The following is a 27,626-nucleotide window of genomic DNA, read 5'->3' as shown; positions in this document are numbered from 1 at the left end:
AAGATTTAACATGAAAACAATTTGCAGTGTGCACAAGATTTAATCGATTAAGTAAACCATGTAATCAGTTAAGTGTAACACTTAAGCAATTTTGAAAACTTTTTCATTTGAAAACATATCAGTGCACTCAACAATCAGGTGTTAACAAAGGCATGAGTTTTAATCGATTATACATAGGACGTAATCAGTTAAAACTTGCAGTTTGGCACAGTTAAGTATTAGTTGATATATGATGAATATAATTGATTACATAAACACTGTAATCGATTACTTCATACAGATGTGTTTTGTGCAACTAGTTTTATGTAATTGATTACATAAACACCGTAATGAATTGGATTTGTAATTTTGAAAATCCTATATGAAAGGATGAAAATATATTATTAATGTAATGCTTAAAAATTCATTCTTTTACAAAGTTAGAAGCAAAACCCATTAGTCAAATTTTTGGATTAAAATTATTGTAAAGAACATAACATAGTAGATCAATAAACATAATAGATGGTAGGCATGAATAGAATAGGTTTCCAGAATAACAAAAGTTGAAATAATGATATATTACACTCTCAAATGGATTAATGTATGAATGTCGTTTAATGAACTAATATTAGAATGCAATTAAGAAGGTGAGTTAGAATGTAAATTCTTCTGACAGCAATTTGATTGAAAGATCATCTAAGACCACACTCTCCTTTAAGATTGGATCTGAAATATGATGCAACATGCTGCCTTCAGCTTCAACAACAATTATGTCGTTTAGAAAGAAATCAATGTATCTTACAATTTCAATGGATTCGGTTCTTATTTGTTTGCAGCTTGACATGTAATAGTTTATATTTTATTAAATTAATAAATATTATAGTAGTGATTTATTATTTTTTTGCAACGTTTTATGTTTTATTGAGAAAATTGGGAGGCAACAAAAGCATCAATGCATTGCTATCTCATTAGACACTGTCTTCTGGAAATAATTAAAAAATATTGTCCTTTTCTATTTGAGTGAATACAAATGGCAGCCATGCAATGTTGAGATTCAAATTCAGTACTGTGCGTTATAGTTTTCTAACGTTTTATACAAAAAAAGCCAAATACAACAGCTGTAAATAAGTGTAATTTGAAGGAAATTATCTTAAAAATCTATGCCACTGTTATTTCTCTGTGGTTTTGAAAAGTGTTGTGTGGCTATAAATACATGGAACATTGCATTAAACCAAGAAATATATCTTACAGATAAAGATTTTGTTGAAGTTCAATGTCAGAGGTTTGCTCTTTCATCTTAGACGAGTGAATTTATTTCTGATGATGCCTTTAGTTTATGTTTCTTTTGCTTTTGTGAATGTTTCTTCCTTTCATTTTCAAAAACCCTTGTTGGGATTCCCTTCCCTTATATTCATACATTTCTATATATCAGATTAAACTTAGAAAATCTGTTATCAACTGCAATATACATAAACTGAATGATTTTGGTCACATCTTTCTCCTTTTTTCTTCCAAAAAATCTTCTTTTGTTTTTGGGTGTAGACTTCTTTGTATTGTAAATTGAATCATTTACTTTCATTTTCAGAAAATGAGTTTTTCATTCTTAAACAAACCATTTTAAATTTATTCATAGTTTCTGATAATAAAACATACACCCTTGATTTGTGTTACCGTAATCCAGTCAAAATGAATGACTTTAACATTTCTTACTGTCATTGATGTTAAACTCATGTACAGTTTGAAATCATGGCGTTCATTCGAGAATATAACGACACACCAATCAATATGGTTTGGGAGGTCATGGAAAGACAAGATGTGTTTTTTCTTTATTTTCTATTGTATTTTTTGTTCAGTTTCAAGATGTGTTTATCATCTTCCTAAGTTAATAATATTAGTAATTTGTTGCTTATCGTGATAGAGTTAAACAAACACAATTTTCATTATGATTAATATGTGGATGTAAAATTGATCAATACATTGTAACATAGAAACATAAAACGAAGGCATCCTTTACGTATTAAAAAACTGTTGCAGAGAGATGTTACTCAGAACTAATATTTTTTATATTTGTGATTTTACAAACAGGTAAGAAAAAAATGCAAGAAATTTGTGCAAGTATGTTATCTCAATGCATCAAAATCAAGGGACGATGCTGCTAATCAAATATCTTTCACAGCAAAAACATTACAATATGAGAATCATGAGAGGTAAGAAATTTTATCCTTTTACACATAAATGTCAAATTAGATATTGAGAAGCTCGTGCATGGAAGTAACTGTGTAGCACTTTCTTTCTTTTTTTTAAGGTGATGCTGCTCTTAGCCTTCTGCATAAAGGCAGAACTCATGCATGGAGTCGGCAAAAACATAAAGTAGGATTTTTTTCACAGATACAGCATCTTCATTCTATGTCAGAAGTTAGTGAAAGAAATCCAAGACAGACTAGTTTATTGAAAACGAAAAAACTTTGGCTGGTCTAATTCCCTTCCTTCTTTCTTGGTTAAGGCATCTATCAGAAACCTAATATTACAATTTAGCTAATTCAGCATCTCAATGTTACATTAATGTGTTCATGTTTGTCTTTGGTAAAGAAAGTAAATGTATTACGTTCTATATGTAAATTCATTGGATATCCATATGCCACACAATTCACTGTATTCTGTCTCATAAGAGAGATTATATAGAGAATTTAGTTCTTGGAATCTATTATTATCGTTTTAAATAATTATTGGTATTGTATATATTTCTAAGTCTTTTTATATAGTCTAATGTGTTTGTAAACTCCCTTTCTTTTTTCTGGTTTTATTCTTCTAACCATTTCTGCAGATTCAAATTCACCACTGTGCGTTACAGTCTTGTAACTTTTTATACATAAAAGATAAAGTGGACACTGAGATACAATGGCTGTAAATAATTTAATTTAAAGGAAATTATATTAAAATCTATACCACTGTTATTTCAAAATTTTCATTTTTCATTAAAACCTTGCTTTTAAAACATTAAAGCTGTAGCATCTGTACTGTGTCAGATCTAACAACATGCATTGGTTTCCATGTAACAACATCATTAGGATATCCATATGGCACACATTTCAAAGTATTTGTAATACAAAACATTATATCTTATTTACAATGACGTTATACAATATTTTCTCTATTTTATTTTGTTGAAGTTTATAAAGTACGTAATTTGTTTTAGTAAAGTTTGATGTGACTTTATTAAGCTAGATAGAATACTGACAATTATTTAAAAAGATATTGGGAGAACTATACTCTATGTAATAATAAACTATGGTTGAAAAAACAGTTCAAAAAGCTTATTTTATACTGTGTTGAAATTAATTCTTTTTAAATACACTAAAGCTATTGTTATAAATATTTCCTCAAGTTACTTAACATGCTAGTAGTCTTTAATATAGAAGAAACTAATTAAAAAAATACTATTATGATGTAAAAACACATCCAGACACTATGAATATTCACATTTCTCCTCAGAAGAGGAGAAATTAATTACTTGATAAAATACATTAATATATATATTCAATCCATAAGAAGGTTTTTTTTTTTTTTTTTAGATTCGTTTGTTAAAATAGAAATTTTTATTTTATATTAAATAATTGTAAAATGATAAAATAAGGTATAATGTTGTTTGATTTACAAATTCTTACAAATCATTATTAATAATAGAAATTTTATTTGTAAAATGATAAAAGGTTAATAAGTTGGTTTATAAATAACGTAATTTGTTCCATAAATCTTGTAATATTAGTAATACCAAATCAAACATTACAATAAGTATATTTTTATTAAAACATTAATCACAAAAGTTATCCTTACTTAATAAGGAGCTATTAACATAAAGAGTTATATTATTTTTAGTGACCTATTTTCATATAAAATATAATACCTACCCATAAAAATTCAAATTAAAGTCATAACATTCTAAATATCCTAATGGAAGAAATATTCGTATTGAATATGCATTGAACATTAAAGATAACTAGACACCACACACAAGCCAAAAACCTCATGGAACAAATTCAAAAAAAGCGTAAAAGAAGAATAAAAGATAATAATTACTCTATTATTTAAGATAATTCAATTTTTATTTTGAGTTTCAATATTTTTGCTGCAGAAAATTCATTTGCCATTTTGAATTCGATAATTTAGTTGAACTCAATAACGTAGTTAGTTTGTACAATATTACATAAATATAGAGTAGATATGGAAAAAAGGTACCGTTCCTATTGCTATATATAAGCAAATCAATTAAATTTAATTTTAAATATAAATCAGGCAAATCACTATTAAAAATTTACAATTAAATATTATTAGTTCTACCATTTCCCTATAGCAAATAATAAATAAAATTGAATAGCCTCTTTGATGCATATACAAGGCATGTCAGTTGGAAAATAGATGTACTCTTTAACTCTTCTTAAACTGTACATTTATTCATGCATTTGAAAGAAACTGAAAGTTGCTTTCATCATGCAGAAATATTTTCTACAGATTCTCTTATTCAGAAGCATCTGTAATACTACTACTTCTACAAGCTAAAATCAACAAACATTTTCTATACTTTATGAAGTGTATAATACTATTCAAATTCTATAGTTTATGAATCTCACTTTCTCTAAAACAAGAACTCTAAATTATTTTCTTCATTATTTTTTCCATTGACAAAACAAATTGTTTTTTTTAATCTTACCAAATTTGATGAGAAATCATGAAACTGTTCTTTTAGTTTCATATTTTCTTATCAAATCAGAGTAATCACAGCATAAATAGATTAAAAAAAGTTTATCTTATCAACGGAGAAAACAATGAAGAAAATAATTTAAAGTTTTTGCTTTTGAGACCGAGACATTCAAAAACTATAGAATTTGAATGAACAGTATCATACACTTCCCTTCAATAATAATGATTAGTACCAACCAACATTTATTATGAAGACTTAACTAATGCTCTATTATGACTTTTATGTATTCTTAAATGTCTAAAATGAAAATGTTAATTGTATTACTTTTAAGAAAAAAATAACAATTAAGAAACAAACAATTAAAAAACAAAAATACACCCATAAGTATACATGGGTTACAGATTAAATACACTAAAAAGTAATCATATTTTTTTTCAAATTTGCAGTAAATTTTTTTATTAACATAATAACATTGAAAATTTTAAAAATTACAAATATAATACATTTATCATATGGATGTGAGCTTTTACTATATTTAAAGCTAAAATTATGTAACTTAATAGCATATCAACTTAAATTTTAATCATAAATTTCCATTTATACTATTAATTTTTATGTGAAAACTAAAATTTATAAATGAATACGAATCACATTGACTCGTTGTTAGCTAACAATTCTTACTTCCCATTTGAAGTAATATAAAACAACATTAGTTATTCTCATTATTTAATATTAACCATCACAGTACCTTCTTTTTATTAAATTGTTAGGTGATAATTTAATTATTTAATTATCCCTTTACAAAATTAAAATTCCTTTTCAATGATGTACATATATACAATAACATTTACATATATATAATAAACTCATTTGTANAAAAATATATTATCTATCAAATAAATAAAAAATATCATATAAACAATAGTTGACTTTGGATGAGAAAGCACAACAACAAGAAATAATATTGTATAAAATTCAAATTATTTAAAGCTAAAATATTATTACAAGTTATCTTCTAATAGTAAAAATAAAAATAAAATCCTAAAAAATGTCAAAATTTTATGATATGATTACAAAAGTCAAAAATATATACTCAAATTTTCTTTATATTTAAATCATTGATATGATTGAAAGTATATCTGATCCAGTTGTCCTTTACCTACAGTTTAGGCATCACAAAATTTATCTTCTTACCTGATCCGGCCGCCATTGATGTTTTTGATGCATACATTTATTGAATCTCTTCTTACCTGATAGCAAAATCACAGAACATTAAATAATAAGAAATATAATTTGTGAGTAAGATCTTTCTGCCACAACTTATTATATAAACTAACAAAATGTTTAAAAAAAATTAATTTCACTAAAAAAATAAGAATATACTAAAAAAATAAGAATATATAAGTCCATAAACTAGATCCATGTTTTTCAAACAGATACTAGTAACATACTATGACAATATATATTAATATAAATCAAGTTTATAAATTTAACATTATTGTTTAATTATCTTAAAAAGAAATATATAAACATGCTCGTATTTGATGAGAACTTACCATTTGATAAAGAAGCTTTCGGTTTGTAGGCTTCCAACAAAAGTGAGAGTAAAAAAAAAAAAAGACAGAGGAGGCGGAGGGATTGAGGTGTGAGACTTTAGGGTTTTAGGTTACCTTTATATAGCAACATGAGGTTACTATCGGTTCAATTATGTGCGTATGTAAAAGTTTTATCATTATTGAATTATTTTTGTTAAATAAAATCAATAATTTATTTTTTAAAACATGAAAATAGATATAAAATATGCATAATCTCGTAAAATATGCATCTTAAAATATGAACAACCTTATAAAATTAGTGTAAATAAAATAATTTTTTCTCAATAAAAAAAATTATTAATTTAGTCAAATAAATGTTTCACACTAAATTGAATATTCATTAATAGAATAAGATATATATAATGATAGAAAAGAAAGTATAATCAACTTAACGAAAATAATATGATAGCTTCAAGAGATTATTTATTATTATTAATAAATTAGTTATCTAATTTCTATTAAAATAATTTGTGTTTGTAAAACACTACAAAAAAATATTTAAATAACAATTAATTTTAAAGATATAAAATAATTATGTCACCACGATATAAACTAATGTGTGACTTCTACAATAAAAAAAATCTTTGTTTTAACATTTGGTGTATTTTTTTTATATAAACAATAGATTCGCTTTTAATGATACTTTTGTTTTTTTTTTAATTCAAGATTAAGTTTTTTTTTTTCATAATTTAAGAGAAGTTGGTAAGAACGTAGAAGTGTAACATGTGAACAATATATTAAAACATCTATATCCTAACAATCTATATTTAAATTGTATGAGAAGAAGAATTGAAATATTTAGTGTAAACTGAATTAAATAGTGTTAAAACAAGTTATACAATATTTCCTCATTTTCAGACAATAAAAAAATAAATATAAATAATTTTCATAAATTCATATTTTACCATTGAATAAAAACTAAATACAATAAATTAAATAAATACACACAATTAGTTGACATTAGACTCAACCTTACAAACATTGGGTAGTCACGATAGAATTATTTGGGAGCTCGACAAATATAAATTTGATTTTATAAAAAGTAACAAAGTATTTTCTCTTACGGGTCACATGATCAGTGACCCTAGTATTTATAATCTAGGAGAAATTACCTTGTCTTTCTCCTGATGTGTTTCTTTGTACTTGGCTAACATTGTATGGGAGATTATCAATGTCTTTTATCATCTTTAGCAATTTCTGCATTTGTTTTAGAGTAAAAGATTTTAGAGAGTCGTTATTATTGTTTTGTTGAGTATTATGTGTCTGGGTAGAGATAGAGTCATCCGTGCAAGCATTGACATAACTCGATTCATTCTGTCCTTCCTTGTCTTGATTGTTGTGGTTGTCATTTTTCTTGTTTCATGGTGGGTAATCATGTTTGGAATAGATCTAGTCTCATAGGAAATAATATATTTGATTACAGTTTACCTTTCTTAACCTCTGCATAATTGATTCTGTCATGAATAATTGATATATTTTTTCCTTATTTATAGATTCTAGGTATTCTGTATATTCTATATATTGTATGTTGATTACTCTTTCCAAATCAATAAAACACGTATGTTCTAATCCTTACATCGTCCATGGTATGATTCATCTTATGGCAATAAGAAAATTCTCATAGTTAGGATTTCTCTCTTCGTTTTCCTTGTCCACGTGAGCCAACACCACACCCTTGAGATTTTCAGCTCTGTTCTGGTTTTCATTGGTTCTATTTATTAATGGTGTTGGCCAAAATCTTGGCAGTATCATTTTGATTGATGACTCATGTAAACTGTATTTTTTGTCTTTCTACTTGCATAAGGAGGGAGAAGACCCGGTTGATGTTGGGAAGGGGTTTCATTAAAAGAATTTGCATTCTCACAATATTGTAGGTGTCATTAAAGCCTTTCAAAAAGCAAATAACATCTTACAGTTCTCTGTATTTGACAAAGATTCTAGAGAACTCACAACTATAAGGGACTTGACAGTGCAACATGGTATGAGACTAAAGACTCTAATTCTTCCCAAATAATTTTTAAGTCAGTAAAGTAATGACTCACATCCCTTTCTCCCTGTTTAACGGAATGAATATCTTGAAGCAAATATGAAATCTCAAAGTAATCTTCTTTTGAAAACCTTTCTTTAAGTTCATCCCACAAAGCTTTGGCATTTTCAACGTATATCACACTTTTTGAAATTTGTGGAGAAAGAATCTTGAAGATCTAGGACAAAACCATCATGTCGCATCTCTCCCAAGCATCAAACAAAAAATCATTTCTTTGGGGTTTCTTGATACTTCCATCTATCAGTTTGATCTTGTTCTTAGAGTTGGGAGTTCTTTTCATGTTTATACTCCTAAAGGAATAATTGGTTTCATTTAGAACCTAAGAAATGAGAGTAAAACCGATTTTTCTCCATGATGTAGGTAAAAGGGGTTGGAGGGATTAGTTGACTGATCCACACATTCCATCACGTTAAGAACAAAACAAGAATATACCAGTTTTGAGTTAGATGAGAAAAAAACAACATAAACAAAGACATAGCAGGTACTCAACTTACCCTGATACCATGTTAAAGTTGGTATGCAAGAGAGAGTGAGAGTTTGAAGCTACTAAAAAGGGAGGAAAGAAAAAAAACAAAAGAGAGAGACAAAATAAAGGTCAGAAATGAAAACTTTCTTCTATTACTGTGGATTGTCTCTGGGTTTTCTTACTTACATGTGAAATAGTAAAAACCCTAACCTTAAATAGGCAAAAGAAAAGGGGGAAAACCTTAATTCTAACAGTAATCTTAAAAGATCTAACAACCTTAACTCATTATGTCTACTTTAATGTCTTAATTTACAGTTTTCTACTCAAATCACATCTATAATATTGTTATTAGTAAATTAATCAAATATAAATATTACACGTCATGTTGCAAACAAATATTGAGACATGATATACTTTTTAGTTATTGATAAATCTAGGAAAAAATTCTTAGAGATCTTTTTTTTCTTTTAAAAAATACAAGAGTGAAACAATCAATCTATTGATATTGAAAGACTGAGATGATTCTTCCAATGTACCATTTTTTAGTCCAGTAAAATTCATAAGTATAAGAAAAAATCTCTTAATCAACATCTAAACCACATAATTGTTGAAGCTTAAGCCACCATCTTGAAGGAGAGTGTGCTCTTACATGATGGTTCAATAAAATTGGTGTCAGAATTTACATTCTAAGTCATCTTGTTAAGTGTGAATTCAATTAATTGCATTGCGACTTTAAAGGTAATTTATACATTAATTGATTTTAGAGTGTAATATATAATTATTTCAAGTTTTGTTATTCTCTACACCTACTCTATTCATGGCTACATGCACTGTGTTTATTAATGTAGTATGTTATGTTGTTTGATGTATTTTTATTCATAATTATTGATGTACTATGTTATGTTGTTTAAATTACATATATTAAATAGATATTATGACTAATTAAATCTAAACTATGTAAAGTTTTATAATCATTTGAATCTAAACATGTGATTAGGGTTGGCAAAAAAATCCGCAGGTATGGGTATTCGCGGGTAAAATCCGAGGCGGGTAGTTACTACCCGCGGATAGTAATCCACGGGTAGCGGGTAGCGGATATTTTAATACCCGCTTCTAAACGGGTAGGATACGGGTAGTATACTATCCGACCCGCGGGTACCTGCTACTCGCAAAAAATAAATAAATTAATTTATATATTTTTTTAATTAAATTTAATTAAAAATAAAATAAAATTATATTTTATTAGATTAAAATTAATTAAAATTAAATTTTAATTTATATTTAATTTAATTTATATTATACTATATATATTTTTGTTATTTTATTTAAATTTTATTTTAAAAAATATAAAACATATATTTTTTTTTATTTTTTACGGATATCCGCGAATTTTTAAAATATCCACGGATATTTTTAAGCAGGTACCCGACGGGTAGCGGATCGGGTGGCGGGTACATTTTTATCCGGCGGGTATATAAAAGGATGAACTTTTAAGAATTGGATTAGAAATAATATATTTCATCCTTTCATGGAATTTTCAACATTACAAATATTCATTAGTCGCCTAAATGGATCCAATTAATTATTACGTTAAATTTAATTAATAATGAATTCTAACCAATAGTGATAATAAGTAATAATGAATAATAATATATTTAACAAAATCCATAATAGTAATATAAAAAAATAATTAAATTGATTAAAATAATTATCAAATCTCATTAATGCAAATAGTTGTAAAAAATAGGTTGTAAGAACAACAAAACATAAAATAAAAACAAATTACGCTCTCATATTAACTAACACATGCATATAATTTAATGTACTAACTACAAAGAAAAACTTAATCCATTCACAAAACAAAGTCATCACTTTCTCATATATAAGAAGGAATGTTAGAAAATAACTTTGGTAAGTTATGATGATAATGCAANTATAAGTTGTTATCTCTTCCATAATATTGCATCACTTCTTACATATTTACNAGGACATGAAATTAGCTATTTTACTTTCTTTTTTCAGATGACTTAAGATAATGCCAAATTTGACATACATCAAATGCATATGGAATTTTCTTATCCTATCTTATATTTGATATTGTGCTGCTAAAGAAATGTGCATTTAATCTTTCACAACAAAGACATTACATATTATACAAAATCTCATTATCTTATTATTGGATTAGCATCCAAGTTACTACAACATAAATGTTTAGTTTATAATCCTTAAGTTTTAATTTGTTGAATAATTTATTAATATTATTATGACAAATACACTTATCTTTTTTAAGTGATATTTATCTAATGACATTTGTTTAGTATTTTAAAAAAAGGAATGTTTATATATATATATATATATATACTTTGATTATTATGTTGCATTAAGTTGGGATGTTTACATGATGAGTTTTTTTACATTATATATTATCTATATTGTGAAAGATGGAATATTCACTTGATTAGCACTATAATTTTTTGATTTTAGATATAATATAAATTTTTATATGCATTAGTGAATATTAATGATGATCTTAATCAGTTTGATAATTTTTCTTGAAATTTATGGTATCGGTTGATATATTTTAATTTATATATATATATATATATATATATATATATATATATTAATCAAATATATTAAAATTTAATTATGTAAAACATGTGACTAATGACTTGTACTCATAGTTTTATAAAATATATTATGAAATGATGAAACTTTAACTTTTATATTAGTTATAATAGATTTTCATCATTTCACAAAAGGATTTCAAAATACTACAAAGACAATCCATTAGTCAAATATTTACATTCAATTAATTATCAAACCTTACATGCTTAAATTTGATTAATAATAAAATCTAATTAATACATGTGACAATACATTAGTTAGATATATTTCTAGTTTGATTATAAATTTAACATAATGTCATTCTTTTAATTATGTCAAAAGAAATAAAAACTTAGTTGTTTAAAAAAGAAAAATTACTGATAACATTGAAGAAAAATATATCTTATGATGACAACTTGCAGTTTGACAAAAGAAGCTTCCTGTAAAAGAACGAAAAAGAAAAGGAAGGAAGGAGAGTCGAAAATGTGAAGTTTCAGCGTCTTAGGTTAAGTTTATATAGCTGAAATATTTTTTATTATTTTAAAAGTTCTATCATTATTTAATTATTTATATTATATAAGACCGGTAATTCAAATTTTTGAAACACGAAAATAGATATTAAATCTTTCTAGAATATAATAATATATGAATAACATTATAAAATCATAATTGATATGCTTAAAATTTGTTAAAAATCCCTCTAAGTTCGATTATAAATCATAACATATTTCATTTACAAAACAAACACACCTCTCTTTATTCAAATCCATTACATTTAATATATAGGTTTAATATCTCAATTGGTCCTCTAATTTGTCAACTAATTTTATTTTGGTCCTCTAGTTTGCAACAGTCTCAATTTAGTCACAAATTTTGAAAATATAAACACATTGTATCCCATCTGTTAAGTGGTAGTAGACGACGTTAAGTGTTGTTCACGTGTTGGAATGAGAATGTGGTGAGGTGTTATTTTTTTTAGGTGGCATTTGGGATTTAAGGATTTAGGGATATTAAAAAATCAGACCTATGGTTCCTGTACCAATTGGGATTTAGGGATTTAGGAACCCCCTTTCTTTAGTTCCTTCCTTCACCTCATTTGGTATGAGGTCCTCATTGTGTTTTCCTGCGACAATGTCAGGCCGCATCAACTAGTTTAGAATCTTCAGGCACCCCACTGTTCACGGGCGAGGAAGATGAGGGAGTGGCAGCAAGTGTAGAATTAACTCCAGTCTCGTGTTTTTCAGGCGGTTTTTGCTTATCGCAATTTTCCACTTCTTCACAGCCGTTGTTTGGAAGAGGAAGGAAGGAAGCACTGTCAGATTCGTGAGTGAGACTCTGGAGTTTAGGTTTAGAATTGGATGGGGAAAAGTTTAACTCAAAGAGGGTGCGTTGGGAAAGCTTTCGTTTTGTTGCTGGTTTTGGTTGTGAATGAGAGAGACACGCATCTGAGAGTGAAAATCGAGATAAGAGAGTTTAAAGAAACATTGATGTAAGCAAGAATATAAACGTGAATAGCGTGCATACATACCGAGATGAGAGTTTATGCGGTTGTGATCATCACCGGGAAGGTTGCGGCCGCAAACAGGGCACTGTACGTCGCCGCTTTGATCTGGTTGCTGCAACAGTTGTTCAACAACCTGAAAATGGAAACGATGAGAATGTGTCACTCAAAACATTAGCAAAAAGGAAGAGATTGGAAAAGATCCGATGCAATACCGGATTCGGACTGGGGTTCGGGTTCGGGTTAGGATCAGGGATGGTATCGGAGAGGATAGAGCGGCGATTGGGGAGGAAGCGCCCCCGTCTGCCGATTAATCGAATCAAGCTTTCTCTGCCTGTGAGCACCATTTCTAATGTCACTACTGCACGCTGCACAAAGGGAAAGAGAGGGAAAAATAACCATACCCTTAAATCTCCCGCCATTCTCACCGTTTTTAAACCAGTTGATGGCCTTCCCTTAAATCTTAGGCTTCGTCATCCATCCATTTTATTTCACATTGACATGTGGTAAAAACTAAAATTACAACTCATCAACATTTAACGTCGTCTGCTACCACTTAACGAATTGGATACAATTTGTTCATATTTTCAAAATTTGTGATTAAATTAAGACTGTTGCAAACTAGAGGACCAATATAAGATTAGTTGACAAATTAGAGGACCAATTGAAGTATTAAGCCTAATATATAGAAAACATATCATTCTATGAGTATATTTAATGCAAGTTATTTTTATAATGCAAGTTATTTTTTCTAAATTTTCAACATAACATTTGATCTATGGATGTTCGGATCTGTACAAATTATTTGTTTTCTAATTTTTTCTTAATTATAACATATAAAATACTAAAGTGTATGAAAGACGTCGTTATCTAAGACAGAAGAAAAAAGAAAAAGAATTTTGTTTTCTATATATTCATAAAAGTTATTGAATCTGTGCTTGGTGTATTAAAAATTCACCATAATCTTTCTTATAAGAATACTTTGAAATGTGTGCCATATGAGTATTAGACTTTCCGTCAAGTTTTTTGTTGTTTCCAATAATGCAGGCTGCCTTGGAATCCTGTCATACCTCAGATGCTTCCATTAAAGTTTTACCTCGTTAAATGAAAACCAATGCATGTCGTTGATATGACAGTATCAGAAATGCACAGATGCTGCTGTTTTAATTTTTGCTGTCTTCATTACATGCCTTCTGCCATTATGCAGAAGGCTAAGAGAGGGTCCTCTTTATTTTTATAATTAATAAAACTTTGAGATGTGTGCCACCACCAATAAATTTACTGATACAATGTGGGACATACATTTGCTTTACTCAAGAAAATTTTTTATTCTATTGAAAGGTAAAACAGATTATCATGAAGGTATTAATGTAGCATTGAGATGCTGAACGAGTGATATTACTCATCAACCAAATTTCTTCAGAATTCAGAAAAATTTTCTGCAAATAAAAAAGCTGACATTTAAAGCATCTGTTAGTAGGAACAAAATTAACACTGGACACGTTTGATACAAACCAATGCATGTCTTTGGTCTGACATACTCTATGGAATCAGCTATACTGCTTCTGTGACATAGTACTATTAGGAATCTCAATTATGTATGGAGACTAAGAAGAGGACCACCTTAAAAAAAATGTCTGACTGTTTTTTTCTTGCATTATTTAAGTTAATATAACAAAATGAATATGAAAGTAGAAACGAGAGAAAGGAGAGAAAGAAAAAGAGTATGAATCTATAACTTTTTATGATAGCTGGCTGGAATGAAATTTTTTCANAAATTAGATAAATTTTTTGAAAGAAGAGTTATTACATTTTTCATTTTTATCACTGATATTTCTTCTCTTTAATATACTTTTACTAATGTATAACAATGCATGCCTTTAATCTCATAAATATATACATATTTTATTTTTATATGGTCATGCATCATTATATTAAGAAAAATTTAATCTAAAAAGGAAATAAAAGATAAAATAAAAATAATGGTATCTCACTAGGTCAGATTTGGTATTATAATACTTGGGCTATTCATGAGACTTGGAAAACATTTTATGAGGAGAAAAGTTTGTAGTGGTGGAGAGATGTTGGCAAAATATGTGGCGATGTCATAAGAAAAATTGGTTAATATAAGATGTAATAAAACGATAGAAAACAAAATCAGATTTCATATATGCATTAAATATAGAAGGATTCTATAACTTTTATTTATAATTTTACACAATTTTTTAGGGTGTTTTTCATTTCATTTTAAGATGTGGTGAGATAACAAATGATATCATTTAAAAGTAAATGAAAAGCATCTAAATGATGTTAAATATAAAGTGATTATATGACTTTTATGTATTCATTTTATTATATTTCTAGTATGCTTTTTTCTAATCTCAAAATATATGTTGGTTACATTCTAAGCTAAACATAATTTTTTTAGTAATTTGTTTTTTACTATCAATAAATATCAAATACATAATCCAAACAAAAATTAAAATATCTAACAAGACAAAAAGTTGTTATTTTTTACTTTTTTTTTCACTTCTCATCTAAGAAATTGTTAGGATTTAATATTTGATTTAATATTTGGTATCCTTCTTTTTAGGTTTTAAGATTTTGTTTGTTATTATTTCTGTTTGTTATTATTNTGTGCATATAGCTGATAGATTAGATAGAATTATAATTAATTCTATTATAATCTTGATGTATAAATATTTGTATCTGCATTATGCAGAATTAAGATAATACACAAATCATTCTTTGCTTCTCTGGTTTTCCTCTCAGCATGATTCTCATTATTTAAGATGGGATTAGAGCTCTTCAATTGAAGAGTTTTGTTGTGCCTCTGATCTTCATTCGATGCTTTCTCTTTCTTGATTTCTTTGTGTTTTTACCAAACCAACTCATGGCTGTCATTGATCATTACCACACGGCTGAAAATTGTTACAAAAGGAATGGCTATCCATCAGGATCTTCAGGATTCTCCTACAACAAAGGGATAAGAGGAGGTCAAGGTTATTCATCAAATAAAGAAGGCTTTGGCAGAAGATCAAATTCAAGTTCATGCAACTCAAAGGTTTGCACTTTTTGCAATATCACTGGACACACGGTTAATGAATGCTTTAAGAAGCATGGTTACCCTCTTGGGCATAAACTGCACAAACCTATTATCACTCCTCAACAATATCAACATTTGATAGCCCTCCTTCAACAGCAAACACAATTGGGACCCTCTACAACAACAAATACTTCTTTTATAGGCAATGTGCTACCAATTTCTCATGCTACAGACCATGCCATGTGGATTATAGATTCAGGAGTCAGTGATCATGTAACTTCTTCCTTACATCTATATTCATCCTATAAGGCTATTGATCCCATCACAGTAAAACTACCAAATGGACAACAAACCGTAGCCTCATATTCTGGAACAGTAAAGATTAATGATTCTTTGTCTATTTCTAATGTCCTATATCTTCCACAATTTAATTTCAATCTTATATTTGTTTCCAAGCTTACCACAGCCCATAATTGTCAACTAATATTTCTTGACAATCAATGTTTTATACAGGACAAACACACTAAGAGGATGATTGGTATAGTTGATGCTCAAGATGGGTTATATACACTCAAGACTTCTTTTAGCTCCATCAACATCACAATTTGTAATAAGGAAGCCATTGATATTTGGCATTACAGACTAGGCCACCCTTCCCATGAGAGATTACGTGTAATGCAACAGTTATATCCTGTGATTAACTTTGATCACTCTTTTATTTGTACTCCTTGTCATATGGCTAAACAAAGAAAACCCTCTTTTCCTCATGGTACTTCTCAAGCTTCTTCTATTTTTTCTTTATTACATGTTGATATTTGGGGCCCTTGTGCTGCTACTTCCATTCATGGTCATAAATATTTTTTAACCATTGTTGATGATTTTTCTAGATATGTATGGGTGTTTCCTTTGATCTCAAAAGTTGAAACTCAGTCACATTTACAATCTTTCATTACCTATGCTGAAAGACAGTTTAAAACTAAGGTCCTAAGCATTAGATCTGATAATGGAACTGAGTTTATTATGGTCGAATTTTATAAAAATACTGGAATTGTTCATCAAACAACTTGTCTGGAAACCCCCAGAAAAATGGCTTAGTTGAGAGAAAACACCAACACTTATTAAATGTTACCCGCTCCCTCCTTTTTCAAGCACACTTACCAAACATTTTCTGGTCTTATGCTCTTATTCATGCCTCTACCCTCATAAATTGCCTTCCCACTCCTCTCCTAAATAACCATTCTCCACACCAAAAATTATACAGTTCTCCTTTTGATATTACCACTCTTAAAGTTTTTGGCTGCCTTTGTTTTGTCAACACCTTGTCAAACAATAGACATAAACTTGATCCAAGAGCCTTACCCGCTATTTTCCTTGGCTATAAACCGCACAAAAAAGGCTTCATCACCTTCAACCTCAAAACCAAGGCCATTGAGATTTCTAGAAATGTTGTCTTTCATGAAAGTTGTTTTCCCTACCACAATGAGTCATACACCACTCCTAATTCCCACCTTGTCACCTACCCACCTTTGCTCTATATTGACCAATGTATGCCCACATCTCATACAGATACTTCGCACCCTTCTCCACCCGGTTCACCTCCCACCCTACCTGCTCCTAATATTAGAAGATCCACCCGACATAGAAACAGACCTTCAAGACTATCTGAGTTTGAAACGTCTTATGCATCAACTATTACCTCTCATTCTTCAGGTATCAAGCATCCTCTTGCTTCTGTCATTTCATATAAGAAACTTGCAGCACCTTATTACCGTTTTATTATGCAAATTTCTACTAACATTGAGCCTAGATCTTATTCTGAGGCATCCAAGTATCCTCACTGGGTTAGAGCCATGGATGATGAGCTTGCTGCATTGGCCAGAAATGATACTTGGGAAATCACAGATTTACGTGTTGACAAAACTGCTGTAGGATGCAAGTGGGTTTTCAAAATCAAACACAAGGCTGATGGTAGCATTGAAAGATATAAAGCCAGACTGGTAGCCAAGGGCTACACTCAAATTGAAGGTCAAGATTATCTAGATACTTTTTCTCCAGTGGTCAAAATCACAACGGTTAGACTGGTTAGACTGGTTATAGCTCTTGCAGCATCACATAATTGACATCTTAAGCAACTAGATGTTAATAATGCTTTTCTTCATGGAACATTAAATGAATAAGTTTATATGCTACCTCCTCCAGGGCTCCATGGCATCAAACCAAATCAAGTATGCAAGTTACAAAAAGCACTTTATGGTCTTAAACAAGCAGGCAGAGAGTGGTATGCTCGTTTATCTGATTTTCTCTTGTCCAATGGCTTTCTCCAATCTGCATCTGATCATTCCTTGTTCACAAAACATACTAATTCCAATGTCACTATTTTAGTGATTTATGTTGATGATATAGTACTCACAGGCAATGATCTAACAGAAATCACTCATATTACTCATCTTCTTGACGCAACATTTAAGATTAAAGATCTTGGCAATCTTAAATTCTTTCTTGGTCTTGAGGTTGCTAGAAACAAAAAAGGTATTTGTATTTCCCAGAGACAATATACTTTGGACATTCTCAAAGATGAAGGCTACTTAAACTCTAAGCCTGTTTCCACTCCTTGTGATTATCGTACAAAACTCAACACAAATTCTGGCCAACCTCTAAATGATGCAGCTTCATCTTCTTATAGACGACTGGTTGGTAGATTATTATATCTCACCAACACCAGACCAGATATTTCATTTGCAGTACAACAACTAAGTCAATTTCTCTCAAATCCCAGCACAGATCATCAACAAGCAGCTTCCAGGATTCTCAGATACCTTAAAGGTGCCCCTGGAAAAGGGATTTTCTTTCCCAACGATAACATCATACAGTTGAAAGGCTTCAGCGATTCTGATTGGGCAGGCTGCATTGATACCAGACGAAGTATCACTGGTTACTCTATCTATCTTGGTTCTTCACTTATTTCATGGAAATCGAAGAAACAAGCCACTGTATCCAAAAGTTCCTCAGAAGCTGAATACAGAGCTCTTGCCACAGCTACTTGTGAAATTCAATGGTTAACTTTTCTTCTAAAGGATCTTAACGTAACCTTTCAACAACCAGCAGTCTTGTTCTGTGATAACAAATCTGCCCTTCATATTGCTGCAAATCCAGTTTTTCATGAACGCACGAAACACATTGAAATAGATTGTCATATTGTAAGGGAAAAACTTTCTTCTGGTTTACTTAAACTATTGCCGATTCCTTCTGCATGTCAGTTAGCTGATATCTACACCAAAGGACTTTCTCCAGCAGCGTTCAAATTTCTGGTTTCCAAGCTGGGAATGATTGATATTCATTCTCCAGTAGAGTTTCTCGTAGTGAAAGCAGCAATTAAAAGTTCTTAAAGTCGTAAAAATTCTTTCTAAAGTAAAGGAAGCAAATATTTTATATTTAAATAATTACTCAAAAATCTAATTGGTGATAATTTGTATCATATAATGGTTTAAATGTTATTAGTTGTGAAGGTGTGTTTTATTGTGAATGTTTGATGATATTGGTACTATAATGACTAAATGTGTGATATGAGTCCTTAAATTGGTTTGGTACACCTCATTTTTATCCAAATGAGCAATGTAATATTCTACTTTCAATTATAAACCAGTTTTCGTATCAATATTAGTGTTACACATTTTAAGTTGATCATTTGGATATATACAGCACAACCAGAAAAATCAAGTTGCTGTAAAAAACTCACAAGAATAATCGATTATCTCACATTATAATTGATTATTCCAGTCATAGGGTCGTATTATCTTTAAAACTCTCGACAATAATTGATTATCACGTATAATAAATGCTTATTACCGTACTAGGTGACAATGCACCATTTTTGAAGAGTTTTCAAGATTCTGTATGTTCGATTTGAACATTTTTTAGGTCGTTTTGGAAAAAGAGATGCTCAAATGAGAACTGGTTAGCCTACACCAAGTTCTTGCTAACTGGTGAGGCTAGCCACTAGTGGAGCAATATTAGATTTTTATTTGAGGGCAGTGGTACCCAGATTACAGGAGAGTTGTTAAAAACGAAGTTCTATGCCGATTACTTTTTAGATAGTGTGAGATTTGTTAAAGAGGTAAAGTTTCTTCAATTAGTTGGTACATGAAGGAATAACTTTAGTGCATTAGAATGGTGGTAAGTTGTTATCACCCATATTTGTAAGCGAAATTACAATATATATATATGAAGTGAATAACTTGAGACATTGAAGATGAACATCATCTAGAATTTTGAGGCTTTTGAGGTCTTCCACATTTATCTTTGGATATTAGTTGGAGGCATATGGAAAAACAATTAGAATTAATTAAATATAAAGGGATTCTATGACTTTTATTTATATTTTTACTAAATTTTCTTACGTGTTTTTCATTTTATTTCAAGATGTAATGAGATAACAAGTGATATCATTTAAGAGTACATGAAAAACAAATAAATCATGTTACATATAGACTGATTCTATGACTTTTATGTATTAAATTTGTTATATTTATAGTATGCCTTTTTCTAATATTAAAATATGTTTGTTACATATGTTAAATATACTCACTTTTTATTTTATTAATTTTTTTTATTGCTAATAAATATCAAATACACAATCCAAATAAAAGTTGAAATATCTAACAAAGGATACAAAATGTTGTTGTTTCTTACCTCTTCCCCATTTCTCATCTAAGTCATAGACAATATATAAACAATAAGAAAACATAGTCTGATAGATTATTTCATTCATTGAAATCCTAAACTTAAACTTCATACAACCAAGGAAAAGAGCAAAAGACACCATAATCAACAACTATATATAGGAATAATACATCCATTACATGTTTATAAATTCTCTGTCATGAAAGAAATAATATGATACAAAAAAAATGTTCTTAATACCACTGGTCCTTTAACTTGTTGTCAATCTTCCTCGCTAAACCTCCTTCATGTTTTTTTAATTTCTCATTTCGATTATCGCCTAATACTTGTTGGGATTAGCCTCAATCCTCTGATGTGTTAACATGAATTCCAATAACTTTCCTTCCTCTACACCAAAACACATTTCTCCAACTTTAGCCTTAGATTGTACGCTTTTAGGATGAGAACACATCCTTTAGGTGTTGCGAGTGTTATACTTTAAGAGAATTAATTACCATATAATCAACATACACTTCGACGCTCTTGCCCAACAAATACTCTGAACACCTTATCTATCAGCTTATGATAGGTTGCTCAAGAACAAAAGGCATCATTTTGTATAAGTAATTGGCCTCCTCCGCTATGAAGGTTGTCTTTAACTTGTCATTCTTAGCCATAGGTATCTGGTTGTGTCTTGAGTAAGCATTCAAGAAGCTCAGTATATTATGGCCAACAACTCCATTCACTAATTGATTAATGTTCGGCAACAGGGAGGCATGTATAGGGCATACATTTTTAAGATATGAGTAGTCCCCACACATTTTCCATTTTCCATTTTCTTTCTTCACTAAAACAACGTTGATCAACCAGGTTGTATACCTTACTTCCTTGGTAAACCTAGCCTATATGAGCTTTTCGACTATTGCTTTTGTAGTGTGCCTTATTTCCTCGTCCATTTTTCTCTTCCTCTAAAACATAGCCGTTGCTTATGCCAACATAGACAGGCAATGAGAAGCCACTCTTGATACCGTCCTTGCTTCTTATTCACAATTACGACTATTTTTGAGACCAATAATTTATAGTATAAATTAATATCTAAATTAGTTACTATAGTGATTAATTATTTTCATTTTTAAAATTGATTGTTATTTAAATATTTTTTTAATGTTTTATAAAAGATATTATAAGCAATAAGTTATTTTTATAGAAGTTTAGATAATTAATTAATTCAATAATAAATAATAATAAATAACCTCTCCTAGTTATCATATTATTTTAATTAAACTTATCATACTTTTTTCTATCATTATATATATCTTATTATGTTAATGAATATTCAATTTAGTAGGAAACATTTATTTGATTGGTAATTTTTTTATTGAGTAAAATTTTATTTCATTTATATCAATTTTATAACCTTGTTATATATTATGCTGCATATTGTTCCAAATTATAATTTTATATCTATTTTCATGTTTTAAATGATGAGAGAACTTTTATAATCACATAATTAAAACAGTGGGCCCTCATATTCCTCTATATAAAGCTAACATAAAACCCTAAAACTTACACTTGGTCTTTTTTTCTTTCTTGGCTGCGCCTAAACCTCCATATGTCTTTGCTTTCTTTCTTTGCTGCTGAAGCTTTTCAATGGGTAAGTTTTCATAGGTTTTTATATTTTATAAACATATGCAACCACAATTTCTTAGGCTGTTTTTATTTCTTTCAAAATAATTAAAAAAAAATGACATTCTATTAAAATTATAAACATATGAAACCTTAATTTTTTACTTGAAAATCTTGTATATTTTGTATAGTTGATCTTATAAACTGTTGCAGAAAGATCTTATTCACAAATTATATTTTCTATTATCAGATTTCTAACCATATGATTTTACGAACAGGTAAGAAGAGATCCAGCAAATACATGCATCAAAAGTCAATGGGTTTTACTGCTAATCAAATAAAAGATTTCATCTTTCACAACAAAAACATTACAGTGTCTACAGGTTAGCATATAAAAACTGCTGCTGCAACAGATAAATGCTGCTGAGATCTACCTATGTTTTATAGCATGTACTATTGCGTACAGTCACAGAAATAATTAATTAAATTAGTTAAATGAAATTGGAAACAAAAATTTAATGTTTGTTATATGATATCTAATTATCAATAAATTCTACTAATAATAATTAAATAATATGGCAATGCTCTGGATCTTTTTATTGAAGAAACTCCTAACACTAATTGTTGATCATACTCTCTATTGGAAGAAGTATGTAATATTAAGATGATCTTTCCACTGCATAAGCTTTTAGAGATTATTTTCAATTTTGAAAGCCAAAAACTTAACATAAAGCATATACAAACTTAATTAAATTATGCTAAATACTGAATGATATTATGATTTTTATATTTTTTTAAATGTGTTTTCTCTTCCATATATATATATATAATAATTTTTTTCAAAGAATCGCAACTAATATTTTAGATGTAAACAAAGTCATACGTTGTCTAATGTAAATAATTGACACAATATATTGTTTAAGTGAGAAAAATAAAATCTATAAATTCAAAACTTTAAAGAAATATTGACGACTAACTTTTCTTTTGTTTTTGTTACATGTGATACAGTTATATTTTTAATTATTAAATGCAAATAATAAATCATCTTACACATTAATTAATAATATATTTTTAAACAAATCAAGAAGGAAGTATTATGGAAGAATTCAGCCTAAAACAATCCAAAACATGAATGTTGTACTATGTCTTTGGGCATATTGCAAACCTGCACATCATCAATTTTAAAACATTTATCATTTTACAAATAAATATTAAATTGATGGTCAAATTCAACCAAGTTCGTGCATAAAAACAATTTATTTTATAATAATTTCTTTTTGGAGTAAGTAAAAGTTTTCACATTTTTTTCATTCACCATGTTGAACACTTGTGCACAGAAAGATAGGATCTTATACTGTATGAAAATATTCTGCAAATTCTTGGTTTAATAAGCAATCATTCTTTCTTATTTGTTTTAAGATAAGTAAAGGGTTAGTCTGTGTTAATTTTCTATAATTTAAATTTTGGTGGTAGTACTCACTTTGAGGTTTTCAAATTTGAATTTTTGATGGAGTGCAGTAAAGAAGAGGCCGCGAGAGCCAAGGAAATGGCTGAAAAGAGAATGCAAAACAAAGATTTCAACGGAGGAGCTCAAAGATTTACTCTTAAGGCTCATCAGCTATATCCTAATTTGGAGAATATTAATCAAATGCTTATTGTCTGTGATGTGCATTGCTTTGCTGATCAGAAATTGTTTGGCAATGAGATGGACTGGTATAAAATTCTTCAAATTAAGCTCACGGCTAATGATACACTAATTAAGAAGCAATACAAGAAGTTTCCTCTCCAATTTCATCTTTTCTGGTGTAAGAAAAAACTGCATTTAAGCTGACTGGGGAAGCTCAAGCTTTTTGAATATGTAATACTCATTGTTTGAATAGACTTTGGTGCATTAGAATGGTGGTGAGCTCTTATCATCAAAATTTGTGACCCAAATTACATTAACAAGTCATTCTAAATAGCTTCATTGCTTCCACTTCACTATTTATCCTTCCATAAATATTGAAGATGAATATGTACAATTTTTAGGTTTTTGAGGTCTTCCACATGTATCTGGGATATTATTTAGGAGCACATAGAACAACAATTAGGATTAATTAAATATAATGACTTTAAATATAAAGTGATTATATGACTTTTATGTATTCATTTTGTTATATTTCTAATATGCTTTCTAATCTCAAAATATATGTTTGTTACATTCTAAAATAAATATTTTTTTTTTTTTTTACTAATTTGTTTTGGACTATCAATAAATATCAAATACACAATCCAACAACAAACATTAAAATATCTAAAAAGACACAAAAAAAGTTGTTATTTCTTACCTTTTCCCCACTTCTCATCTAAGAGATACACATTACATAAACAAAAAGAAAACATGGTCACGAATAAATTATTTCATTCATTAAAATCCTAAACTTAAACTTCACACAAACAACTAAGAGTATAAAAAACACAATAATCAACAACTATAAGAAAGAATAACACATTTGATGTTTATAAATTCTTATGTAATGAAAGACATAATATGACATAACAAAAATGTTTTCAATAATAGCTTTTCTACAAAAGGATTCAAAAATAAACACAAATGCATATTATTATTGCACATTGTAATAATTTTAGGTACGTAAAAGTCACATTTTAGCTATCCTTTTGTCGATTTTAAATGATAGAAAATTAACACAGGTTTGGATTTAGACTAAATGAATATTTCTACGATAACAATGAATGTCTGGTAAAACACTCTTCATGCTATAATTGTCACTTGATAAGGTAAAAAGGAGAATGAATTTTTTTAGAAGAATTACTTGGTTCAAATTTCTATTAAAATAAAACAATATCTTTCACTGCTGATGGAGATTAAAAAAAATAAAAATTATACTAGTAGAGGTTTGATTTGATAATCAGGCTTGAAAAGGACTGGTAGTCCAACCTAGCTTCAATTTTTCGAACCACTTCTTTAACAGCTTTAATAAGATTAGTGTTTTCTAAAAGATATTATAAATAAGTTATTTTTATAGAAGTTTAGATAATTAATTAATTCATTAATTATAATAATAAATAATCTCTTCTAGTTATCATATTATTTTAATTAATCTGATTTAGTATGAAACATTTATTTGAGTGATAATTTTTTATTGAGTAAAAATTTATTTCATTTATATCAAATTTATATGGTTGTTATATATTATGAAGCATATTGTTCAACATTATAATTTTATATCTATTTTCATGTTTTATATTGTTCAAATTTATTCTTTCTTATATATTTCAAGATAAGTAAAGAATTAGTATATATCATTTTGTTCAAGGTAATAAATTTATAAAAGACATAATAAAATTATATTCATGTACAGATCTGGTTTTTGTATATTATGAAAAATTTAAATTATTTTGTATATTATAGCTTCTTAAATCTTTTGATTTAATAATTCTTATGTTTATTCTGAACCCTTTTCTTCAAGGTATATATACTTAACCACATTAACCAAATATTTAACTTATTTATTTAATAAATGAAGTAAAATAAATAATTGATCTCAGAAATTTATTTTTATGAGTTATTAGATATTGTAGAAGTGTACATATTATTCTATGCAACATGAAAATTGTGGTAGAAAGATCTCTCATATTCTCATGTGATATTTCCTGTTATTCTATCTTATAAACTTATTGTGCATACATATTAGAGAAGCACCATATTTGAAGAGATGATAATATTAGGTATTATTAGCATTTTATTTATCAAAATTATTTTTTAACATTGACTTTTGGAATTCATTATTGTGAATTGATTAAATTGCTGTCTAATTAGTATATTCAGTTCAATGTTTTTGCAGGTTAATTTGATAGTGTACTGAATTTTCATTTTATTTTATGTTTTGTTGTTCTTGGAATATCTATTAATTATGTTCAAATGCATTGGTTGGTGATATTTGATAACTATTTTAATTTATTTAATAGTTTGTCTTAATATTAATTTATATATGGTTATATCCCTAATGGTTATTTAATGTATGGTTAGAAATATCCCTAATGGTTATATCTATCATTACATATATTGAGTATATTTTATTATTAATCAAATTTAACCATGTAAGGTTAGATAATTAACTGACTCCAACTATAATGAATTGTCTTTGTAGTATTTGAAATCCTATTGTGAAAGGATGAAAATCTATTATAACTAATATAAAATTTAAAGTTTCGAGTACTCAACCTATACTAGGACTTTTTGATTAAAGTGATTATAAAATTTTACATAATTAAATTTAAATATATCTAGTTAATATATATATATATATATATATATATATATATATATATATATATATGGGGTTTGTTAACACGCGTACGCCTGTTTTTCAGTTGGTACGTTTTAACAATGTATACCGGATTATAGTAGACAAAAATATCCTCATTTATCATGGATTCTAAATTTTAAGGTGAAGGCAACTAAAAAAAAGAAACCCCGTAACCCTTACTCACCTCCCTTGTTCCTCTCAACCCTTTCTCTTTCATCTCTCTCACTCCAACATTTTCTTTGTCATCCCTACTGTTGTCCTAATTGAAAAAAAAAAAAATCAGAAANCCTTTGTCATCAGAGATATTTTCTCTCTCATCTCAACATTTTCTCTGTCATCACTCCAACATTTTTTCTCTCATCTCAACCCAATTGAAGATGGTGGTGGTAAACTGAATTAGAGATATTTTTTAAAAATTCAAAAAATTTACTCTTTTATAATCATTTTATATTTATTAACGTGTGTAAAATGAATATAAACTTTGTCACTTTATGTTACTCTTTCCAAATCTCAAAGGTAAAAAATGATTTTACTGTTTTTTTATCTTACACAGTGGTTAAAGTTTATTCTAAACGCATGTAGAAGTTGATTCAGTGATAAAAGAGGGACATAAGGAAATTAAAGAAATAAGTACAGAAGAGCTCCTTAGGAGTACAATTCTTTCAATTCTAGGTTGTAATCTTACATCATGTATCCCATACCAATAGAGAAAGGAAAAAGAAACACTTTGTGTAAAGGAAAAAGGACAATAGAGGGAAATATCTTGTTCTTTAAAAATATAAAGAAATGTGGTGTAGATGTGTAAATAATGTATGAAAATTTAATTGATTTATGAAGATTTTATTTATATGATTTAATTTAAATGAGGGTATTTTTGTCTACTATAATCCGGTACACATTATTAAAACGTAACAACTGAAAAACAGGCGTACACGTATTAACAAATCCATATATATATATATATTGTTTGTTTTCATTTATGATTTTAAGTCTTTTTCAATAAATTTGAACAAAATATTTAACATGTAATTACTATTGTATGTTACTTATGATATAGTTATTAATGCATAACATTTAGTATTTATTATATA

General features: G+C 28.3%; 2 protein-coding genes and 1 long non-coding RNA gene across 3 annotated transcripts; 2 read left to right on the top strand and 1 right to left on the bottom strand.

The window, feature by feature from the left end:
- The first annotated feature begins 1,151 nt into the window (after nucleotides 1-1,151).
- On the top strand, nucleotides 1,152-2,706 carry LOC111240783. The gene is made up of 3 exons (XR_002666352.1): nucleotides 1,152-1,261; nucleotides 2,065-2,186; nucleotides 2,285-2,706. It is a non-coding gene; the product is annotated as an uncharacterized LOC111240783 (long non-coding RNA).
- A 9,724-nt stretch (nucleotides 2,707-12,430) lies between these two features.
- Nucleotides 12,431-13,274, bottom strand: LOC111240788. The gene is made up of 3 exons (XM_022776531.1): nucleotides 13,110-13,274; nucleotides 12,922-13,030; nucleotides 12,431-12,838 (listed from the first exon to the last, which is right to left on the bottom strand). Exons 1-3 carry the CDS (start codon nucleotides 13,239-13,241, stop codon nucleotides 12,528-12,530), a joined length of 552 nt encoding a protein of 183 aa, XP_022632252.1. The 5' UTR covers nucleotides 13,242-13,274; the 3' UTR covers nucleotides 12,431-12,527.
- Nucleotides 13,275-22,167: 8,893 nt separating this feature from the next.
- Nucleotides 22,168-24,338, top strand: LOC111240781. Its single transcript, XM_022776524.1, has 3 exons — nucleotides 22,168-22,253; nucleotides 22,504-22,608; nucleotides 23,744-24,338. The coding sequence occupies exons 1-3, from the start codon at nucleotides 22,250-22,252 to the stop codon at nucleotides 23,980-23,982; spliced, it is 348 nt and encodes a 115-aa protein (XP_022632245.1). The 5' UTR covers nucleotides 22,168-22,249; the 3' UTR covers nucleotides 23,983-24,338.
- Nucleotides 24,339-27,626: the final 3,288 nt, after the last annotated feature.

Source organism: Vigna radiata, unplaced genomic scaffold, assembly GCF_000741045.1.
Source record: "Vigna radiata var. radiata cultivar VC1973A unplaced genomic scaffold, Vradiata_ver6 scaffold_198, whole genome shotgun sequence".
Lineage (NCBI taxonomy): Eukaryota > Viridiplantae > Streptophyta > Magnoliopsida > Fabales > Fabaceae > Vigna > Vigna radiata.
This window is presented reverse-complemented; position numbering and strand designations above follow the sequence as displayed.

Coding starts and splice junctions, on each gene's coding strand:
- LOC111240788 (XM_022776531.1), bottom strand. CDS start 13,241: ATGGTGCTCACAGGCAGAGAAAGCTTGATTCGATTAATCGGCAGACGG. Junction 13,031..13,109: donor CGAACCCCAGTCCGAATCCG/GTATTGCATCGG, acceptor TTCCATTTTCAG/GTTGTTGAACAACTGTTGCA. Junction 12,839..12,921: donor CCGCATAAACTCTCATCTCG/GTATGTATGCAC, acceptor TTTCACTCTCAG/ATGCGTGTCTCTCTCATTCA.
- LOC111240781 (XM_022776524.1), top strand. Junction 22,609..23,743: donor AAACATTACAGTGTCTACAG/GTTAGCATATAA, acceptor GATGGAGTGCAG/TAAAGAAGAGGCCGCGAGAG.